This window comes from Oncorhynchus nerka, linkage group LG4 (assembly GCF_034236695.1).
Source record: "Oncorhynchus nerka isolate Pitt River linkage group LG4, Oner_Uvic_2.0, whole genome shotgun sequence".
NCBI lineage: Eukaryota > Metazoa > Chordata > Actinopteri > Salmoniformes > Salmonidae > Oncorhynchus > Oncorhynchus nerka.
The window spans coordinates 48176525-48193674 of record NC_088399.1 but is presented as its reverse complement, the minus strand read 5'-3'; the positions used below and the strand labels follow the sequence as shown (position 1 = coordinate 48193674).

The 17150-nt window shown below is 42.0% G+C and overlaps 2 protein-coding genes across 2 annotated transcripts in view; one reads left to right on the top strand and one right to left on the bottom strand.

Moving 5' to 3' along the window:
• Positions 1 to 4508: 4508 nt before the first annotated feature.
• Positions 4509 to 12593, bottom strand: srek1ip1 (SREK1-interacting protein 1). Its single transcript, XM_029656231.2, has 5 exons — positions 12272 to 12593; positions 10716 to 10763; positions 10360 to 10518; positions 5358 to 5430; positions 4509 to 5260 (listed from the first exon to the last, which is right to left on the bottom strand). Exons 1-5 carry the CDS (start codon positions 12282 to 12284, stop codon positions 5086 to 5088), a joined length of 468 nt encoding a protein of 155 aa, XP_029512091.1. The 5' UTR covers positions 12285 to 12593; the 3' UTR covers positions 4509 to 5085.
• Positions 12594 to 12834: 241 nt separating this feature from the next.
• cwc27 (CWC27 spliceosome associated cyclophilin) overlaps positions 12835 to 17150 on the top strand; it is a 52982-nt gene continuing 48666 nt past the window's right edge. Inside the window, exons 1-10 of the mRNA XM_029656219.2 lie at positions 12835 to 13086; positions 13233 to 13329; positions 13544 to 13656; positions 13854 to 13997; positions 14096 to 14194; positions 14331 to 14434; positions 14557 to 14626; positions 14737 to 14816; positions 14937 to 14973; positions 15113 to 15288. Coding sequence (XP_029512079.1) covers positions 13045 to 13086; positions 13233 to 13329; positions 13544 to 13656; positions 13854 to 13997; positions 14096 to 14194; positions 14331 to 14434; positions 14557 to 14626; positions 14737 to 14816; positions 14937 to 14973; positions 15113 to 15288 — 962 coding nt within the window. The 5' untranslated portion in view covers positions 12835 to 13044. The remainder of the gene's footprint in view (positions 13087 to 13232; positions 13330 to 13543; positions 13657 to 13853; positions 13998 to 14095; positions 14195 to 14330; positions 14435 to 14556; positions 14627 to 14736; positions 14817 to 14936; positions 14974 to 15112; positions 15289 to 17150) is intronic.

The window sequence follows — 17150 nt, the reverse complement described above, 5'->3', positions numbered from 1 at the left end:
GAATGGGGCTCCTTTGTTTCATCGTCACCAACCAAGTTCCGCATGCAAATCGCCCCTCCGCTTCCCTTCATTGAATGGGGCTCCTTTGTTTCATCGTCACCAACCAATGCGTTCAAAGGATCACGGCCGTTTGAGACTGAAAACCCCAATATGTTGGTCCCCAGTGGTGGTGATCTTACCGGTAGTGAGATCATTATCGTCCCTAGCAGAGCTACCAACTTCGCTAGGGAGATACCCACTCGCTAGGGAGATACCCACTCGCTAGGGAGATACCAATTTGCGAGTAACGGCGTCACAGGCCTCAATCTAATCCAATCTGGAGCCAGTCAGTTTACATCTGTAAAGCATATAATATGATTCCAAATTAAATTAGATACGTTATTTCTCAAACAATGTTTATAATTGAAAGATGACAATCGTTGACCCTGTTTTTCTGTTTAACAAAGTATACCGTTGGGTGCCAGACTGATCCCCTTGGTCATGAATGGATGCCGGGACCTACCAGAAGGAGCAAAGGTGGGTATCATAACATGTCCAGCAATGTGATTGCAATGGTTTAGCCACCTCCAAAAATCATTTCATTCACTATTTACCTGCTATTTTCACAACTTGTCAGGCAAGACCTCAAGAAGAAAAGTGTCATGCGACACAAGTACCCTTGTGACACCTCCTCTGTTGTTGCCAGTCTCCCTCGACTCCTAAGAAATGGACACGTCATCATGAGGCCTCTGATAATGACCCGAGTTGTTGCCTTGATGACACAGACGGCTTCATCAACAACAGGTAATGCGCGTTATGTGAAAATCCCCCTTTCAAAGGCCCTTCCGGTCAACACCATCTCATAAGATTGCCTGCTGCAGTTGTTCGAGAGATGTTCGGTCTGCAGCCTAACATTCAGTGAAGGGGCCCTCATCCGCATCAATGCTCACTGTGAGCATTCCCATGAATGGAACAGTCATCCACATGTTGGCAAGTGTCCAGCCAGCAACCTTCATCCGTCAGCAGCAACAGCTTTTGCAGGCTCATCATTTTTTTTAAATACAGAAAGTAACGTCATTACTTTGACACATTTGAAACATAATTTATGTAAACTGACCTTATTTGTTGATTAATTTCCACTTAGATGCAAATAACGTCATGGTTATAACCTAGCCTGGTGGAACCAGCCTGATCGCTGTGTTCACCATTTCTATTTCACTTCACAGTTGATGATATCTGAAGTGAAATAGAAAGGCGATCAGGTTGGTTCCACCAGGCTATTCATAACCACAATTGATAATATGATCAGTGCTCTGTGTGTGTTTTTGTGTGTGACCGACGAGTATCTTTGACGAGGGGCCAGGAGCTGATTTATGCTGCTATACCCATCAATGGGGCTCTGGCAAAGACCTTACCTCCAGCCTCACCTCTTGCTTGCTCACCAACGGCCGTCGATGGGGAGAACAGAATTATATAGGTTTAGTGTGACTTTTTCAAACCTCAACAAAGTACCTGTTTGTGTCAGATATGATCTAATCTAATTGCCAATGGTATTAGAACTGTGACTGTGTTCACAGAAACATGCATGGAGCCAGAACATGGAGACTTGCAAGATGATGTGATGAAGTCCAGACTGACAGACGGCTTGATGCTGATGTCTCTAAATGGAGAGAGACCTGCCATTCGGCATTAAACGTTTATTGTATCATCTTTTTGTATTATTGAATTGAATGGTATCAGTCAATATGGGGAGGGGAAAACCCTGTGTATTCTGCACCAGGATCAGGGAACTCCTCCCCCAAGCCAACTCAGGTTTGGCTTCTGTCATGGCCGCTAGCATTTCTTGAAGAGCAACCCAAAAAACTAGGCCAAGTTATCGGGTGCAGTTCCTCTTTAAGGTTAGGGTTTAACTCTCAGAACCCCTTCTCCGTATGTAGGGTTTTCAGTGCTTACATTCGCCCACTGATGGCGCCATGCGAACTACAATTCCCACGCTGTGTTTTCAACTATGACAGACAAATTGAGAAAAAAAAATCTAGAAAATTACATTGTAGGATTTTTAATGAATTTATTTGCAAATTATGGTGGAAAATAAGTATTTGGTCAATAACAAAAGTTTCTCAATACTTTGTTATATACCCTTTGTTGGCAATGACAGAGATCAAACGTTTTCTGTAAGTCTTCACAAGGTTTTCACACACTGTTGCTGGTATTTTGGCCCATTCAGATCTCCTCTAGAGCAGTGATGTTTTGGGGCTGTTGCTGGGCAACACGGACTTTCAACTCCCTCCAAAGATTTTCTATGGGGTTGAGATCTGGAGACTGGCTAGGACCTTGAAATGCTTCTTACGAAGCCACTCCTTCGTTGCCCGGGCGGTGTGTTTGGGATCATTGTCATGCTGAAAGACCCAGCCACGTTTCATCTTCAATGCCCTTGCTGATGGAAGGAGGTTTTCACTCAAAATCTCACGATACATGGCCCCATTCATTCTTTCCTTTACACGGACCAGTCGTCCTGGTCCCTTTGCATAAAAACAGCCCCAAAGCATATGTTTCCACCCCCATGCTTCACAGTAGGTATGGTGTTCTTTGGATGCAACTCAGCATTCTTTGTCCTCCAAACATGACGAGTTGAGTTTTTACCAAAAAGTTCTATTTTGGTTTCATCTGACCATATGGCATTCTCCCAATCTTCTTCTGGATCATCCAAATGCTCTCTAGCAAACTTCAGACGGGCCTAGACATGTACTGGCTTAAGCAGGGGGACACGTCTGGCACTGCAGGGTTTGAGTCCCTGGCGGCGCAGTGTGTTACTGATGGTAGGCTTTGTTACTTTGGTCCCAGCTCTCTGCAGGTCATTCACTAGGTCCCCCCGTGTGGTTCTGGGATTTTTGCTCACCGTTCTTGTGATCATTTTGACCCCGCGGGGTGAGATCTTGCGTGGAGCCCCAGATCGAGGGAGATTATCAGTGGTCTTGTATGTCTTCCATTTCCTAATAATTGCTCCCACAGTTGATTTCTTCAAACCAAGCTGCTTACCTATTGCAGATTCAGTCTTCCCAGCCTGGTGCAGGTCTACAATTTTGTTTCCGGTGTTCTTTGACAGCTCTTTGGTCTTGGCCATAGTGGAGTTTGGAGTGTGACTGTTTGAGGTTGTGGACAGGTGTCTTTTATACTGATAACAAGTTCAAACAGGTGCCATTAATACGGGTAACGAGTGGAGGACAGAGGAGCCTCTTAAATAAGAAGATACAGGTCTGTGAGAGCCAGAAATCTTGCTTGTTTGTAGGTGACCAAATACTTATTTTCCACCATAATTTGCAAATAAATTAATTTAAAATCCTACAATGTGATTTTCTGGATTTTTTCCCTAATTGTGTCTGTCATAGTTGAAGTGTACCTATGATGAAAATTACAGGCCTCTCTCATCTTTTTAAGTGGGAGAACTTGCACAATTGGTGGCTGACTAAATACTTTTTTTGCACACCCAATTTTTTTGCACACCCAATTTTTCAGTTTTTGATTTGTTAAAAAAGTTTGAAATATCCAATAAATGTCATTCCACTTCATGATTGTGTCCCACTTGTTGATTCTTCACAAAAAAATACAGTTTTATATCTTTATGTTTGAAGCCTGAAATGTGGCAAAAGGTCGCAAAGTTCAAGGGGGCCGAATACTTTCGCAAGGCACTGTATATACACACACACACTACCGTTCAAAAGTTTGGGGTCACTTAGAAATGCCCTTGTTTTTGAAAGAAAAGCAAAGAAATTGTGTAGACATTGTTAATGTGGTAAATTACTATTGCAGCTGGAAATGGCTGTTTTTTAATGGAATATCTACATAGGCGTCAGCAACCATCACTCCTGTGTTCCAATGGCACGTTGTGTTAGCTAATCCAAGTTTATAATTTTAAAAGGCTAAACCCCTTTGCAATTGTTGGTACAGATGAAAACTTATTCTGATTAAAGAAGCAATAAAACTGGCCTTGAGTATCTGAAGCATCAGCATTTGTGGGTTCAATTACAGGCACAACATGGCCAGAAACAAAGACCTTTCTTCTGAAACTCATCACTCTATTCTTGTTCTTAGAAATTAAGGATATTCCATGCAAGAAATTACTGAGAAATCGCCAAGAAACTGAAGACCCCGTACAAAGCTGTGTACTACTCCCTTCACAGAACAACGCAAACTGGCTCTAACCAGAATAGAAAGAGGAGTGGGAGGCCCCTGTGCACAACTGAGCAAGAGGACAAGTACATTAGTGTCTAGTTTGAGAAACAGATGCCTCACAAGTCCTCAACTGGCAGTTTCATTAAATAGTACCCGCAAAACACCAGGGGTACTGTGTGTAGGATGGAGACACACTTCTGCACGTCTTGCCTCCAAAAGCCATTTCATAAATATCAGAAGATTGAAAAGAAGTCAATTCCTCAATGTCTCTGCATTTCTCAAACAGCAAAATATATTTTCCCATCGTATATTGAATATAATAATCACTTTCACTTCAAAGAGCTCAGACACAGAAATGTAATAGGATTGTTTTATTACAGTTTTCTACTAAATGAATGACATCAAATCTGGAAGCATTACCACCTTAATACCTTCCTAAAAATGGAAAATACAGAAATGTCTTGCTTACTACATCTGCCTATCCCATTCTGGTAACTTGAAAGATCAACACTTGGAAAATAAAAAGTTCAGATGGTTCACTAATAAATGGTCAAATCTAGACGCTATCAATCTACATAATGCCTTTTAAAAACAAATTCCATCCAAACATTTCAGTGTTCACCAAAGTCAAACCAGTGACAGTAAATCTGGGTCCATTGTTTCATTTGTAGCAGAGGCTATACTGACCAGCCTTACAGATGGTCCTTGATTCTGTGACACAGGAGGGCCAGATATACTCAGTGTCTGCACCTATTACTTTCCACAGGACATAAAACATCAAAGAAAAGAAAATCAAAGTTGAAGAAAAAGGAATAATATCTTAAAGGTAAAGTGAATCGAAATACAATCGAATGTCTTTAGCTCGATCGATTCCTCCGTAAAATGACGAGTAGCAAACACTTCAGTAAATCTGTCCCTGAACGTTCCATCTTCTCAATCAGTGTCAGAGGACCCGCTGGAGCTGTCAGACGAGGAAGGTTCACCTTTCTTCTTCTGCTTCTTCTTGTGACGTTCCTTCTTTTCTTTCTTTTCCTTTTTGCCTTTTTTCTTGTGGCTTTTGTGTTTCTTTCTCTTCTTGCTCTCCTCTTCGTCACTCGATGAATAAGACCTACGGGAGATTGTGCCATCCACAGTGATTAAACATAACACTACCACCATGCATAATTATTTCTCATACATACCGGAGAGAAACGAATGTGACGTACCTCTTTCTTTCAGACTTTCTGTCTTTACTCTTCCTCCTCTTGTGTTTAACTTTCCTGGTGTCCTCCTGGGGACCTACAGCAATCAGGACAAATGCACAAAGCCATTCAGACAAAAACACTTGAATAAAAGTGAGAGCAACACCGTTGATGGAAGCCAAGGATTGATAGACAACTAAGCAGGGTCATGTAACTGTGTTATAACATAGTAACACAGCAGAGCCTGTTATAACAGTGACCAGAGCAGTGCTAAGTAGTCTGTTATAAAATAACTATTGTCGGTTGTACTGTATTGACCTTTTTCTTTGTGACCAAACCTTTATACATTTTTGTATTTTCTAGTTTTGGGGGGGGCTAATGCACAATATACAAACTCATCTACTTTAAATGGTTAGCTCGCATCACAGAGCCAAAAAAGTAACAAATGTAAGTAAAGAGAAAAAAAGGGGGGGGAAAAAGATTGCCTCTAACCCCTTCCCCCAATCAACATGTCTCCCTCCAACCAACCACCCACCTCCCGCCTGCCCCCCACCCAGAAACCATGTTTTCCACCCCCCACAGAAAAATCCTTACCATACCACAGGTTCAAGACAGGTTCAAGACTGATTTTTAAGCCTTGAGACATGGATTGTGTATGTGTGCCATACAGAGGGTGAATGGACAAGACAAAATATTTAAGTGCGGTAGTAGGTGCCAGGCGCACCGGTTTGTGTCAAGAACTGACACACTGCTGGGTTTTTCATCCTCAACAGTTTCCCGTTAGTATCAAGAATGGTCCGCCACCCAAAGGACATCCGGCCAACATGACACAACTGTGGGCAGCATTTGAGTCAACATTTCAAGCTTTTCAGTTGGCACTATGCATTCAGGCAGGTAGCGTTCTCCTGGCATCCACCAAACCTAGATTTGTCCGTCGGACTGCCAGATGGTGAAGCGTGATTCATCACTCCAGAGTCCAATGGTGGTGAGCTTTACACCACTCCAGCCGACGCTTGGCAGTGCGCATGGAGATCTTAGGCTTTTGTGCGCAAATACTCGGCCATGGAAACCCATTTCATGAAGCTCCCGACAAACAAATATTTTGGAACTCGGTAGTGAGTGTTGCAACCAAGGACAGACGATTTTTATGAGTACGCGCTTCAGCACTCGGCAGTTCCGTTCTGTGAGCTTGTGTGGCCTACCACTTCGCAGCTGAGCCATTGTTGCTCCTAGACGTTTCCACTTCACAATGATAGCACTTACAGTTGACCAGGGCAGCTCTATGGACAGTGCCACATTGAAAGTCACTGAGCCATTCTACTGCCAATGTTTGTCTATGGAGATTGCATGGCGGTGTGCTTTAAATACAGAATCCACTCATTTGAAGGGACATACCACATACTTTGTACACTGCTCAAAAAAATAAACACTTAAACAACACAATGTAACTCCAAGTCAATCACACTTCTGTGAAATCAATCTGTCCACTTAGGAAGCAACACTGATTGACAATAAATTTCACATGCTGTTGTGCAAATGGAATAGACAACAGGTGGAAATTATAGGCAATTAGCAAGACACCCCCAATAAAGGAGTGGTTCTGCAGGTGATAACCACAGACCACTTCTCAGTTCCTATGCTTCCTGGCTGATGTTTTGGTCACTTTTGAATGCTGGCAGTGCTTTCACTCTAGTGGTAGCATGAGACGGAGTATACAACCCACACAAGTGGCTCAGGTAGTGCAGCTCATCCAGGATGGCACATCAATGCGAGCTGTGGCAAGAAGGTTTGCTGTGTCTGTCAGCGTAGTGTCCAGAGCATGGAGGCGCTACCAGGAGACAGGCCAGTACATCAGGAGATGTGGAGGAGGCCGTAGGAGGGCAACAACCCAGCAGCAGGACCGCTACCTCCGCCTTTGTGCAAGGAGGAGCAGGAGGAGCACTGCCAGAGCCCTGAAAAATGACCTCCAGCAGGCCACAAATGTGCATGCGTCTGCTCAAACGGTCAGAAACAGACTCCATGAGGGTGGTATGAGGGCAGGGCCCGACGTCCACAGGTGGGGGTTGTGCTTACAGCCAAACACCGTGCAGGACGTTTGGCATTTGCCAGAGAACATCAAGATTGGCAAATTCGCCACTGGCGCCCTGTGCTCTTCACAGATGAAAGCAGGTTCACACTGAGCACATGTGACAGACGTGACAGTCTGGAGACGCCGTGGAGAACGTTCTGCTGCCTGCAACATCCTCCAGCATGACCGGTTTGGCGGTGGGTCAGTCATGGTGTGGGGTGGCATTTCTTTGGGGAGCCGCACAGCCCTCCATGTGCTCGCCAGAGGTAGCCTGCCATTAGGTACCGAGATGAGATGCTCAGGCCCCTTGTTTTTTACCTTGTGAGACCATATGCTGGTGTGGTTGGCCCTGGGTTCCTCCTAATGCAAGACAATGCTAGACCTCATGTGGCTGGAGTGTGTCAGCAGTTCCTGCAAGAGGAAGGCATTGATGCTATGGACTGGCCCGCCCGTTCCCCAGACCTGAATCCAATTGAGCACATCTGGGACATCATGTCTCGCTCCATCCACCAACGCCACGTTGCACCAGACTGTCCAGGAGTTGGCGGATGATTTAGTCCAGGTCTGGGAGGAGATCCCTCAGGAGACCATCCGCCACCTCATCAGGAGCATGCCCAGGCGTTGTAGGGAGGTCATACAGGCCACACACACTACTGAGCCTCATTTTGACTTGTTTTAAGGACATTACATCAAAGTTGGATCAGCCTGTAGTGTGGTTTTCCACTTTCATTTTGAGTGTGACTCCAAATCCAGACCTCCATGGGTTGATAAATTTGATTTCCATTGATAACTTGTGTGATTTTGTTGTCAGCACAATTCAACTATGTAAAGAAAAAAGTATTTAATAAGAATATTTCATTCATTTAGATCAAGGATGCGTTACTTTAGTGTTCCCTTTATTTTTTTGAGCAGTGTATATATAGTCTATCAGTGAAGAGCACCTCTTCCAGGGCAATAGGATACACTGTATTTCTCTCCATACTCAGCCAGGGGCCGGAAGAAATCACATCAATTTACGATGGGATGAAATGCTAGTGCCTGGAAATACAATTTAAAGTTTGGTACGGATATTCCTCCAATGTCTTTCCCTCTTTGTAAGATTGATCATTTTATTCGGGATCACTTACCTTGCCATATACATTTTGAAACCGCACTATGGATTTTTTTTCACAATAGCCAGTAGTGGGAGACAAGGAAAGCACTGAACTCCAGAAATTATGGAGTTATATATTCATTTTGACAATAAGAGTAGGCAACAACACTGATCCTCAACACGGGGGCCCCTCAGGGGTGCGTGGTTAGTCCCCTTTTGTACTCTCTGTTCAACCACGACTGGGTGGCCAAGCACGACTCCAACACCATCATTAAGTTTGCTGACGACACAACAATAGTAGGCTGATCATGGACTACGGGAAAGGAGGGCCGAACACGCCTCCATTCACATCGACGGGGCTGTAGTGAAGCGGGTCGAGATCTAAGTTCCTTGCTGTCCACGTCACCTACAAACTATCATGGTCCAAACACACCAAGATAGTCATGAAGAGGGCACGTTGCCTGCAACTTCTAGTTATACTGAATAGAACAAAGCACGTATTGCTTGTTATTACTATGGCTGGGGGATTGTCATTTAGTATTTTAGTCATATTAATGAAATTCGAGCCAAGTCACAAAGATATGACCATTCTAGTCTATCAAAATCTTCTTCTGCATCGAGAGACAGAACAGCCCAAGGAGTTTTGGTTTATGATGAAGCATGTGAGATATGTAATACACAACAGATGTTATCTTCAGATAATATTTGGGTAAGTAGCAAGACAAGACGACAGAATTTTTGAAAAAAGTTTAATATCTATATTTAGCAAATGAAAATGGCGTCCTTACCTTTATATATATATATATATATATATATATATATATAAAAGGGAAATTCGTGCTGTTCTAACATCCCTTCCAAATGAATCTTTGTAAACGACTGTGTTAATCATTTCAAGCAACAGTGGACCTAATTGGTTCCAACATTTTTAATAGAGTACCAGGAATACCAGCCCAACCAGGTGATGTGCCTCTATTGATGTTATCTAATGCCCTTTTAAGTTCATGGAAAGAGATTTGGGCTCCCAGAAAGCCTGGCTTCCTCAACTGAGAGAAGAGGAGTTCTTAGATCTTTTAAATGGGAATCAATCTGGCTTGGTGTGGATTTACAAATCAGAGGTGTACAATTCTTTATAGCAACGGGAGATTTTTTAGTTGATTAATTTGACTTTGGGTATAGTAATTCACCTGATTCAGATTCAATCGTTGCAATATCCAGTAATTGATCATTGCTGCGAAGCTTGTTAGCAAGTAGATGACTGGGTCAATTACCATGGATAAAATTGGTTGAGTCTAACTCGTTGGATGGCAAATTCATTGTTTTTGTTTTTAATAACGCCTTTGATGGCGTCCCATAAAATGTCAGGATCCTCAACTGAATTTTTGTTAATAATTACAAATTCATTCAATTCAGTTTCAAATTGGTCACAGAAAATTTTGATTTTGTAGTGAGGAAATATTAAAGCGCCATCTTGTGGCTCCTGTAGGAGAATCTGGAATGTGTATCTGGCAGTAGTAAGCATGACGATCAGATATGCTCATATGTCGAATTTCTATTTTCTTGAATAAAGAAAATAAAAGCGTAGGCACGTCATAGTACTAAATCGATTTGGGAGAATGTTTTGTGCCTGTTTGAATAGAAAGTGTACTCTTTTGCTTTAGGGTTATGAGCTCGCCAGGCATCAATGAGGTAGTAATCAGAGAGTACATGAAGAGCCTTGGTTGCTTATGGATTGTAGTTGGTCTCATTAGATTTGTTCCATATGTCCAGAATGGCATTCATGTCTGTACCAGTAACCAGTTGGAATTCAGATCATTCTAACAACATGCTGAGCAGAGATTCCAAAATGTAAAAGAGGTTTAGACCTTTTGAGTCTTTTCCTTCCCGACCCAGCTTGTCATGAGGCAGATCCTCCTGCTCGTCCTCTGTACTCTCTTCGCTGCTTGTACTGCTTACATCTAGGACAATGTCTTTCCGGGGGTCCACACGCACAAAGTTACGGCACTCGAACGTCAGGTGGCCCGCTGATAAAATGACCAGAGTAAGTACAAAAGTGAGTGAAGAAGGGAAGTACTTTAGAATGAAAGTGTATCTAGCACAGAATGATTATGGCACACTCAGGGGTCAGGGGACAACAAGAAGCATTCTGGAATTGTATTCACAAGGCTTGAATATGTAGAGTTAGACTAGAGACATAATATAAGCAATAAAGATGACTTACGGTAACCACATTTCTTGCACCCAGCTCTGATGTTGTCCTTATTGGGACCTGCAAATTCATTGACAAATGTAATCATTGTGAAATGGGACAATTTTTGCTTTGTTGAAGTCTCGCAAAAACGTAGGCCGGTATATTCTGATTCCTTCTTATACTGAACATAAATATAAACACATTATGCAAAAAATGTATAAGACTTTACTGAGTTACAGTTCATATAAGGAAATCAGTCAATTGACAAAAAATAATATTAGGCACTAATCTTAAGATTTCACATGACTGTTGGTCAGATACCTTAAAAAAAAAAGGTTAGGTGTGTGGATCAGAAAACCAGTCAGTATCTGGTCTGACCACCATTGTCCTCATGCAGCGCAAACACATCTCCTTCGCCTAGTGTTGATTGTGTCCTGTGGAATGATGTCCCACTCTTCATGGCTGTGCGACGTTTCTGGATATTGGCGGGAACTGAAACGCTCTGTCGTACACGTCAATCCAGAGCATCCCAAACATGCTCAATGGGTGACATGTCTGAGTATGCAGACCATGGTAGAACTGGGACATTTTCAGCTTCCAGGAATTGTGTACATATCCGTGCATCATATCCGGGCCGTGCATTATCATGCTGAAACATGAAGTGATGGCGGCGGATGAATGACATGACAATGGGCCTCAGGATCTCATCAAAGTATCTCTGTGCATTCAAATTGCCATCGATAAAATGCTAATTGTGTTGTTTTTCCATAGCTTATGCCTGCCTGCCCATACCATAACCTCACCGCCACCATGGAGCACTCTGTTCACAACGTTGATATTAGCAAACCACTCGCCCACACAATGCCATTCACAGGGTCTGTGGTTGTGAGGCTGGTTGGACAGACTACAAAGTTCTCTAAAACGGTGTCTTATGGTAGAGAAATGAACAATTCTCCAGCAACAGCTTTACTGGGCATTCCTGCAGTCAGCATACCAACTGCGAGCTCCCTCTAAATTTGAGGCGTTGTGTGACAAAACTACACATTTTAGAGTGCCCTTTTATTGTCCCCAAAGGTGCACCTGTGTAATGATCATACTGTTCAATCTGCTTATTTATTATACCACACCTGTCAGATTGATGGTTGACCTTGGCAAAGGACAAATGCTCACTAACAGGGACGCAAGCAGATTTGTGCACACAATGAGAGAAATAAGCTTTTTTGTACGTACAAAACATTTCTGGGATATTTTATTTAAGCTCATGGAACACAGGACCAACACTTTACATGTTGCGTTTATATTTGTGTTCAGTGTATATGATTCACATTGAGATAACGTAACACAGCTGTTATCAGACGAATGGAGAGACTAAAATGTCATACACAGATTATTATCAAAATAACACGAGCTAGCTATTTAAAACATTGAACACAATCATACTAGCCAATCGGATCATAGTTGCTAGGCTAGCTAACTAGCAGTCCATAAGTTCTGCCAAAAGGCAACTAAAAGATAGTTACAGCTAGCTACCTCCAATTTCCATTAAAATATTAATACCGATGAGTCTTATGTTAGAGCAAACATACCTGGTGCAGCCATTATCACACTTTATTGCAAAAAAACAACAACCTTGCTGCGTTGATAAATTTCGAAACACTTCCCTGTGGGTCCTCTACAAAACAGGTCCGATAGGAAACATAAAATGGTTAGTGGTTACTACCATCTTTGGTTAAAACATTATTTACAAAAAAAAATGGTTAAACACATTTGGAGCTGATTTGACTGATTACTTGATAAATAATTCGCTCATACTAATATTTCTGACTCTCTTATTTATTCAGAAAACTTTAATAATTAGAGTTTTCGCGACATAAATTCGTCAGCCTCCCTTTAGCTAGCTAGCTACTGTTCTGTGTAACGTTTTAGGGGGGCGGAGAGGGGGTTGATCGCAATGTAACACACGGACCAAACCACACATTTTAGGGGTGTATATGAAAATGATAATCCATCAATGTTTTAACAGATGTTTATTTATAATATATTTCCATACACATATTTAACAAGTTCATTGATATTTGACATATCACCCTTCAAACAAATATTAGGGAAGCTGCTTCCACGCATCGACTTGGTAAATGCCGCTCACACCCCATTGCCTCGAGGTAAACAACGAATTCATGGTTTAACAACATGGCGGTTCAGTGAGCTGTGCTGGAGACACGTTTAGACATTAATCTCTAATTTGCAGTCTTTGCCAAATATTTAGTGCTGCATTTTCGGAAAAATATATATTTTCATACTGCTGAAAGATAGATAACAGATTTTCGGTGTCGAGTTGTCCGTTAACGTCAACAACAAAATGAGCAACATTTACATTCAAGAGCCTCCAACAAACGGAAAGGTGAGCGCCAGCTTGTTTGCCAGGGCTCCTGTAATTAGTTCCTCTGAAGATCACAGTCTGCACGAAGTACAGTAAGCTGGCTAGCTAACGTTCTGCCAAGCAGACGTGTGGCCTTGGTATAAAGTGATATGCTTCTACCTTCTCAGGTTCTGATCAAGACCTCAGCTGGTGACATCGATATTGAGCTGTGGTCCAAAGAGGCACCCAAGGCCGCCAGAAACTTTGTCCAGTTATGCATGGAAGGTAAGGACTGGGTGCCTGATTTATATCTACTAGCAGGTTAAAATGCAAGGTCACTCAACATTACTGATGTACTTATAATGTATACTCAATCTTGGTTAACCCAGAAACTGGAATTCTGTCCGATTTTGTTTAGTCTGTCCTCAAGAGATTAGTATACTCACCATTTCACATTGCACACCAGCTTATTGTAAATGTGTACTGTTCTCTTCCACAGGCTACTATGATGGAACACCATTCCATAGAGTGGTGCCAGAGTTCATTGTCCAAGGAGGAGATCCCACAGGATCCGGGACGGGGGGAGAGTCCATCTATGGACGCCCATTCAAGGTTAACTTAAACTGTCTCCATCACCTTATTAACTCGCATCATGGTCACCCCCCCAAAATTATAGGCTAGACATAATCTCAACTTTTCTACATGGAACCTTTGTCAACTCACCCATTACTATGGTTTCAGACTTCCACTAACAATGTGACAGTGGGGCTGATTCTGGTTTTGCTGTTGGCTCTGTCCCCCGTTCCCAGGATGAGTTCCACTCCAGACTGCGTTTCAACAGACGTGGTCTGGTTGCCATGGCCAACGCAGGGCCCCATGACAACGGCAGCCAGTTCTTCTTCACCCTGGGTCGGGCAGATGAGCTCAACAACAAACACACCATCTTTGGAAAGGTAAAATGCCAAAAGAAGATCAATGCATCTTTTATGTTTGGAAAGCTTTTAGTATGCAGCATTTGTCCTGTAAGTTCATCTTCCTTTCCCCAATGCAGGTGACGGGTGATACAGTGTACAACATGCTCAGGTTATCCGAAGTGGAATGTGATCAGGAGGAAAGACCTTTAAATCCACACAAGATACGAACCACTGAGGTATGTATGTCTTGTTATGGGTTTACATCACACCGTAATATTTTATCACTTTGACCATTCATTTGTTTTTACATGTGTACCAATTCTGTCAGACTCTTGTTACTTTACGTTTTTTTTTTCAAATGTCTCTCTGCAGGTGTTACATTCTCCCTTTGATGACATCATTCCACGTGAAAGAAAAAAATCCAAAAAGGATGAAGACAAAAAAGAGGGAAAGAAATCTCAGTCCAAAGCAACAAAGTAAGTGTTTAATTGACTATTATACACACTCTCTCTGCTCCTCACTCTCAATCTGTTGCTGACTCGGAAGCGTGGTACTGCAGTTATGAACAGTCGGACTCTGGACCTATTTATTTTGTCAGGAACTTCAGTCTGTTGTCATTTGGAGAGGAAGCTGAGGAGGAAGAGGAAATGGTAACTCAAGTCAGCCAGGTAATTAGAACATGAGCGGTCTTGTTATTCTGCACGTCAAATCAAACTCACCATCTTTATGCCATCCGTGTCAATCAGATACATTACACACATTGTTTCTTTTCACCCAGACACTGAAGGGGAAAAGCAAAAGCAGTCATGACCTGCTGAAGGATGATCCGCTGCTGAGCTCTGTCCCAGCGGTCAACAAGTAAACACTAAGATACCGTAGAGACACCATGCTCTGCTGCCTCAACTTATCTTGTTTGGAGAGTGAATGAATGGATATATTATTCATGTTTTTCTGAATCTATTTGTCTTGTGTTTGAAGGAAAAAAGCCAGAGGTGGGGCTGGAGAAGCAGCAGAGGTATGCTCTTATACCTTCATGGGGTCTGTTTAATCAACACACCATGCACCACGTGTATAATGCACTCCGTTCCGCTTGTTGGGGAACACCTTTTCTCTTGAGCGTTCTTCATGCCTTCTCTCCTCTCTCTCGTATTCAGGGTGAGGATGATGAGGCTGCGGAGGGGGATGCGAATGGTGACGAAGAGGAGTATGACTCTGACGAGAGGCAGGAAATGAGGGAGAGGATCTCTAAGAAGCTGAAGAAGATGAAGGAGGATGAGAAGAAGAGTACCGATCCCAGCGAGGAGGACAGAGGAAAGAGGGCCAACCGCAGGTAGATTACACTAAAATGACATGCCATCCATGGCCATTTCTGCACCTTTTTAATTGGGTATTGTTGTTTAATCTAATAGCGGTGTTATCGTTTACATTAATCGTTCGTCAGTGTTCTGAGTTTAGGCCCCTTTTTCTCTTTACCACAACATCTTTGATTAGAAACCTGACTTGGTGCCCAGCAGGTGGCGGTAGCTACAAGAGAAAGTGATGTCAAATCAGTGATACAGTAGTTGTAATTCTTTAGACTGGTCATGGGGAGGCGTTGTAGCACTGCATGGACAAGGGAGCTCAGTCTGTCTATGCACTGGATATACTACTGCTTTAAAAGCCCCAACTCAATGTCCAGCTAGGTGACATGTTGGTTCAGTTCACAAGGAAATCCGTGATTAAAGAGACAGAGCTTTTCGTTCAATCTGTTCCGATTAGGTTTTCGAAGGTATCTTGTGATAACTGAGATGATGCAGTATGACTGAACATACCAAAGGACCTCGTCGTAGAGATAGAGCAGTGTGATTCAGTTGCTTTGATGTAATGGCCATCATTAATCCTATGGACTGGCTATATCAGGCTACATACCAACACTGATAACTCAACAATGACTCCTTACTCCTCGCTCACTACTGTAACTAACTACAGTCTTGACAAGATAATTACAACGCCATCTCTGATTAAACACTGATTGTTGTAAAAATACATTTTAATGGCAATTACTTTTGGTGACCATGAATGAATGAATGAATGAATCAAGAGAGTCGGAGGTACTTATGCTGGGTGATTCCTCATGACAATATAACAAAAAATATCATGATTCTTAAGATTTTCGAGAAATGTAATCCATAGAAGAGTCCTTTGTAGGAAGGATTGTTGACATATATTTGACATTTGTATATTTATAGCATAATTGTGGAAAAAGGTATTAAAGTTGGTACATTTGGCCTTACCTAGGCCGCCTTTTAAAGCTGCAATATGTAACATAGAAATGTGTGTTATAGATCTGCCATTCTCATTGAAAGCAAGTCTAAGAAGCGGTGAATCTGTTCTATGTGTGCTATTTCTATGCTTCCCGTTCTTAAGTTAAGTTTTTGCGTCTTTTACTTACGGTTTTGAACACCAGCTGAAAGTACAATATTTTTGGTTATGGAAATGATATTTCACAGCTTTTTAGATGGTACAGTGAATGATTATCTACATACAGTGAATGATTATCTACACAATTAAGTGAACTGTTAGAATTTTTGCAACCAGGAAATGGCATAGTGATTTCTGCAAAATGCATCTCTTAAGATTCCATAATGTTTTCGTCTGCAGGTGCTACAAAGCAAACATTGGTGTCATATGAAGCTTTACCTCTTGCTCTGTAATATGCGTAGTATTTTCAGTTCAATAACAATTTTCTTCCATTAATTATCATTGAGAAATATTCACATGAATATTTAACATGAGCAATTTAGACGTATGCCATTAGATTTAGAGAGAAAAAAGCTACACATTGTTGAACATAAAAGACTCTATTGGCATATCGAAGTTCCAGTGAGGATCTCTGCTAGTTTTAAAGATGTGGCCCATTTTTATACAGAGAAATTGGCATAGTAGACAATGTAACCAATCACAGCCCTCCTTCTTACTCGTATCATAGCACATCCTGTATCACCAGTAGAGGATGATCATTTTGACATTCACGCTGTTGTTAATGCTTAACATATTGGATCGTAACTCTAAAAGTAGAAGAGATCCCACTGTGGAATGTTGATCTGCCCGTAGAGTATATTATGTTCAACAATGTATATCATTTTGTTTTTTGCCAAATCTAAGATTTGGTGTTTTCGATTCATGTTTGTTTTTCAATATTCATAAATGCAT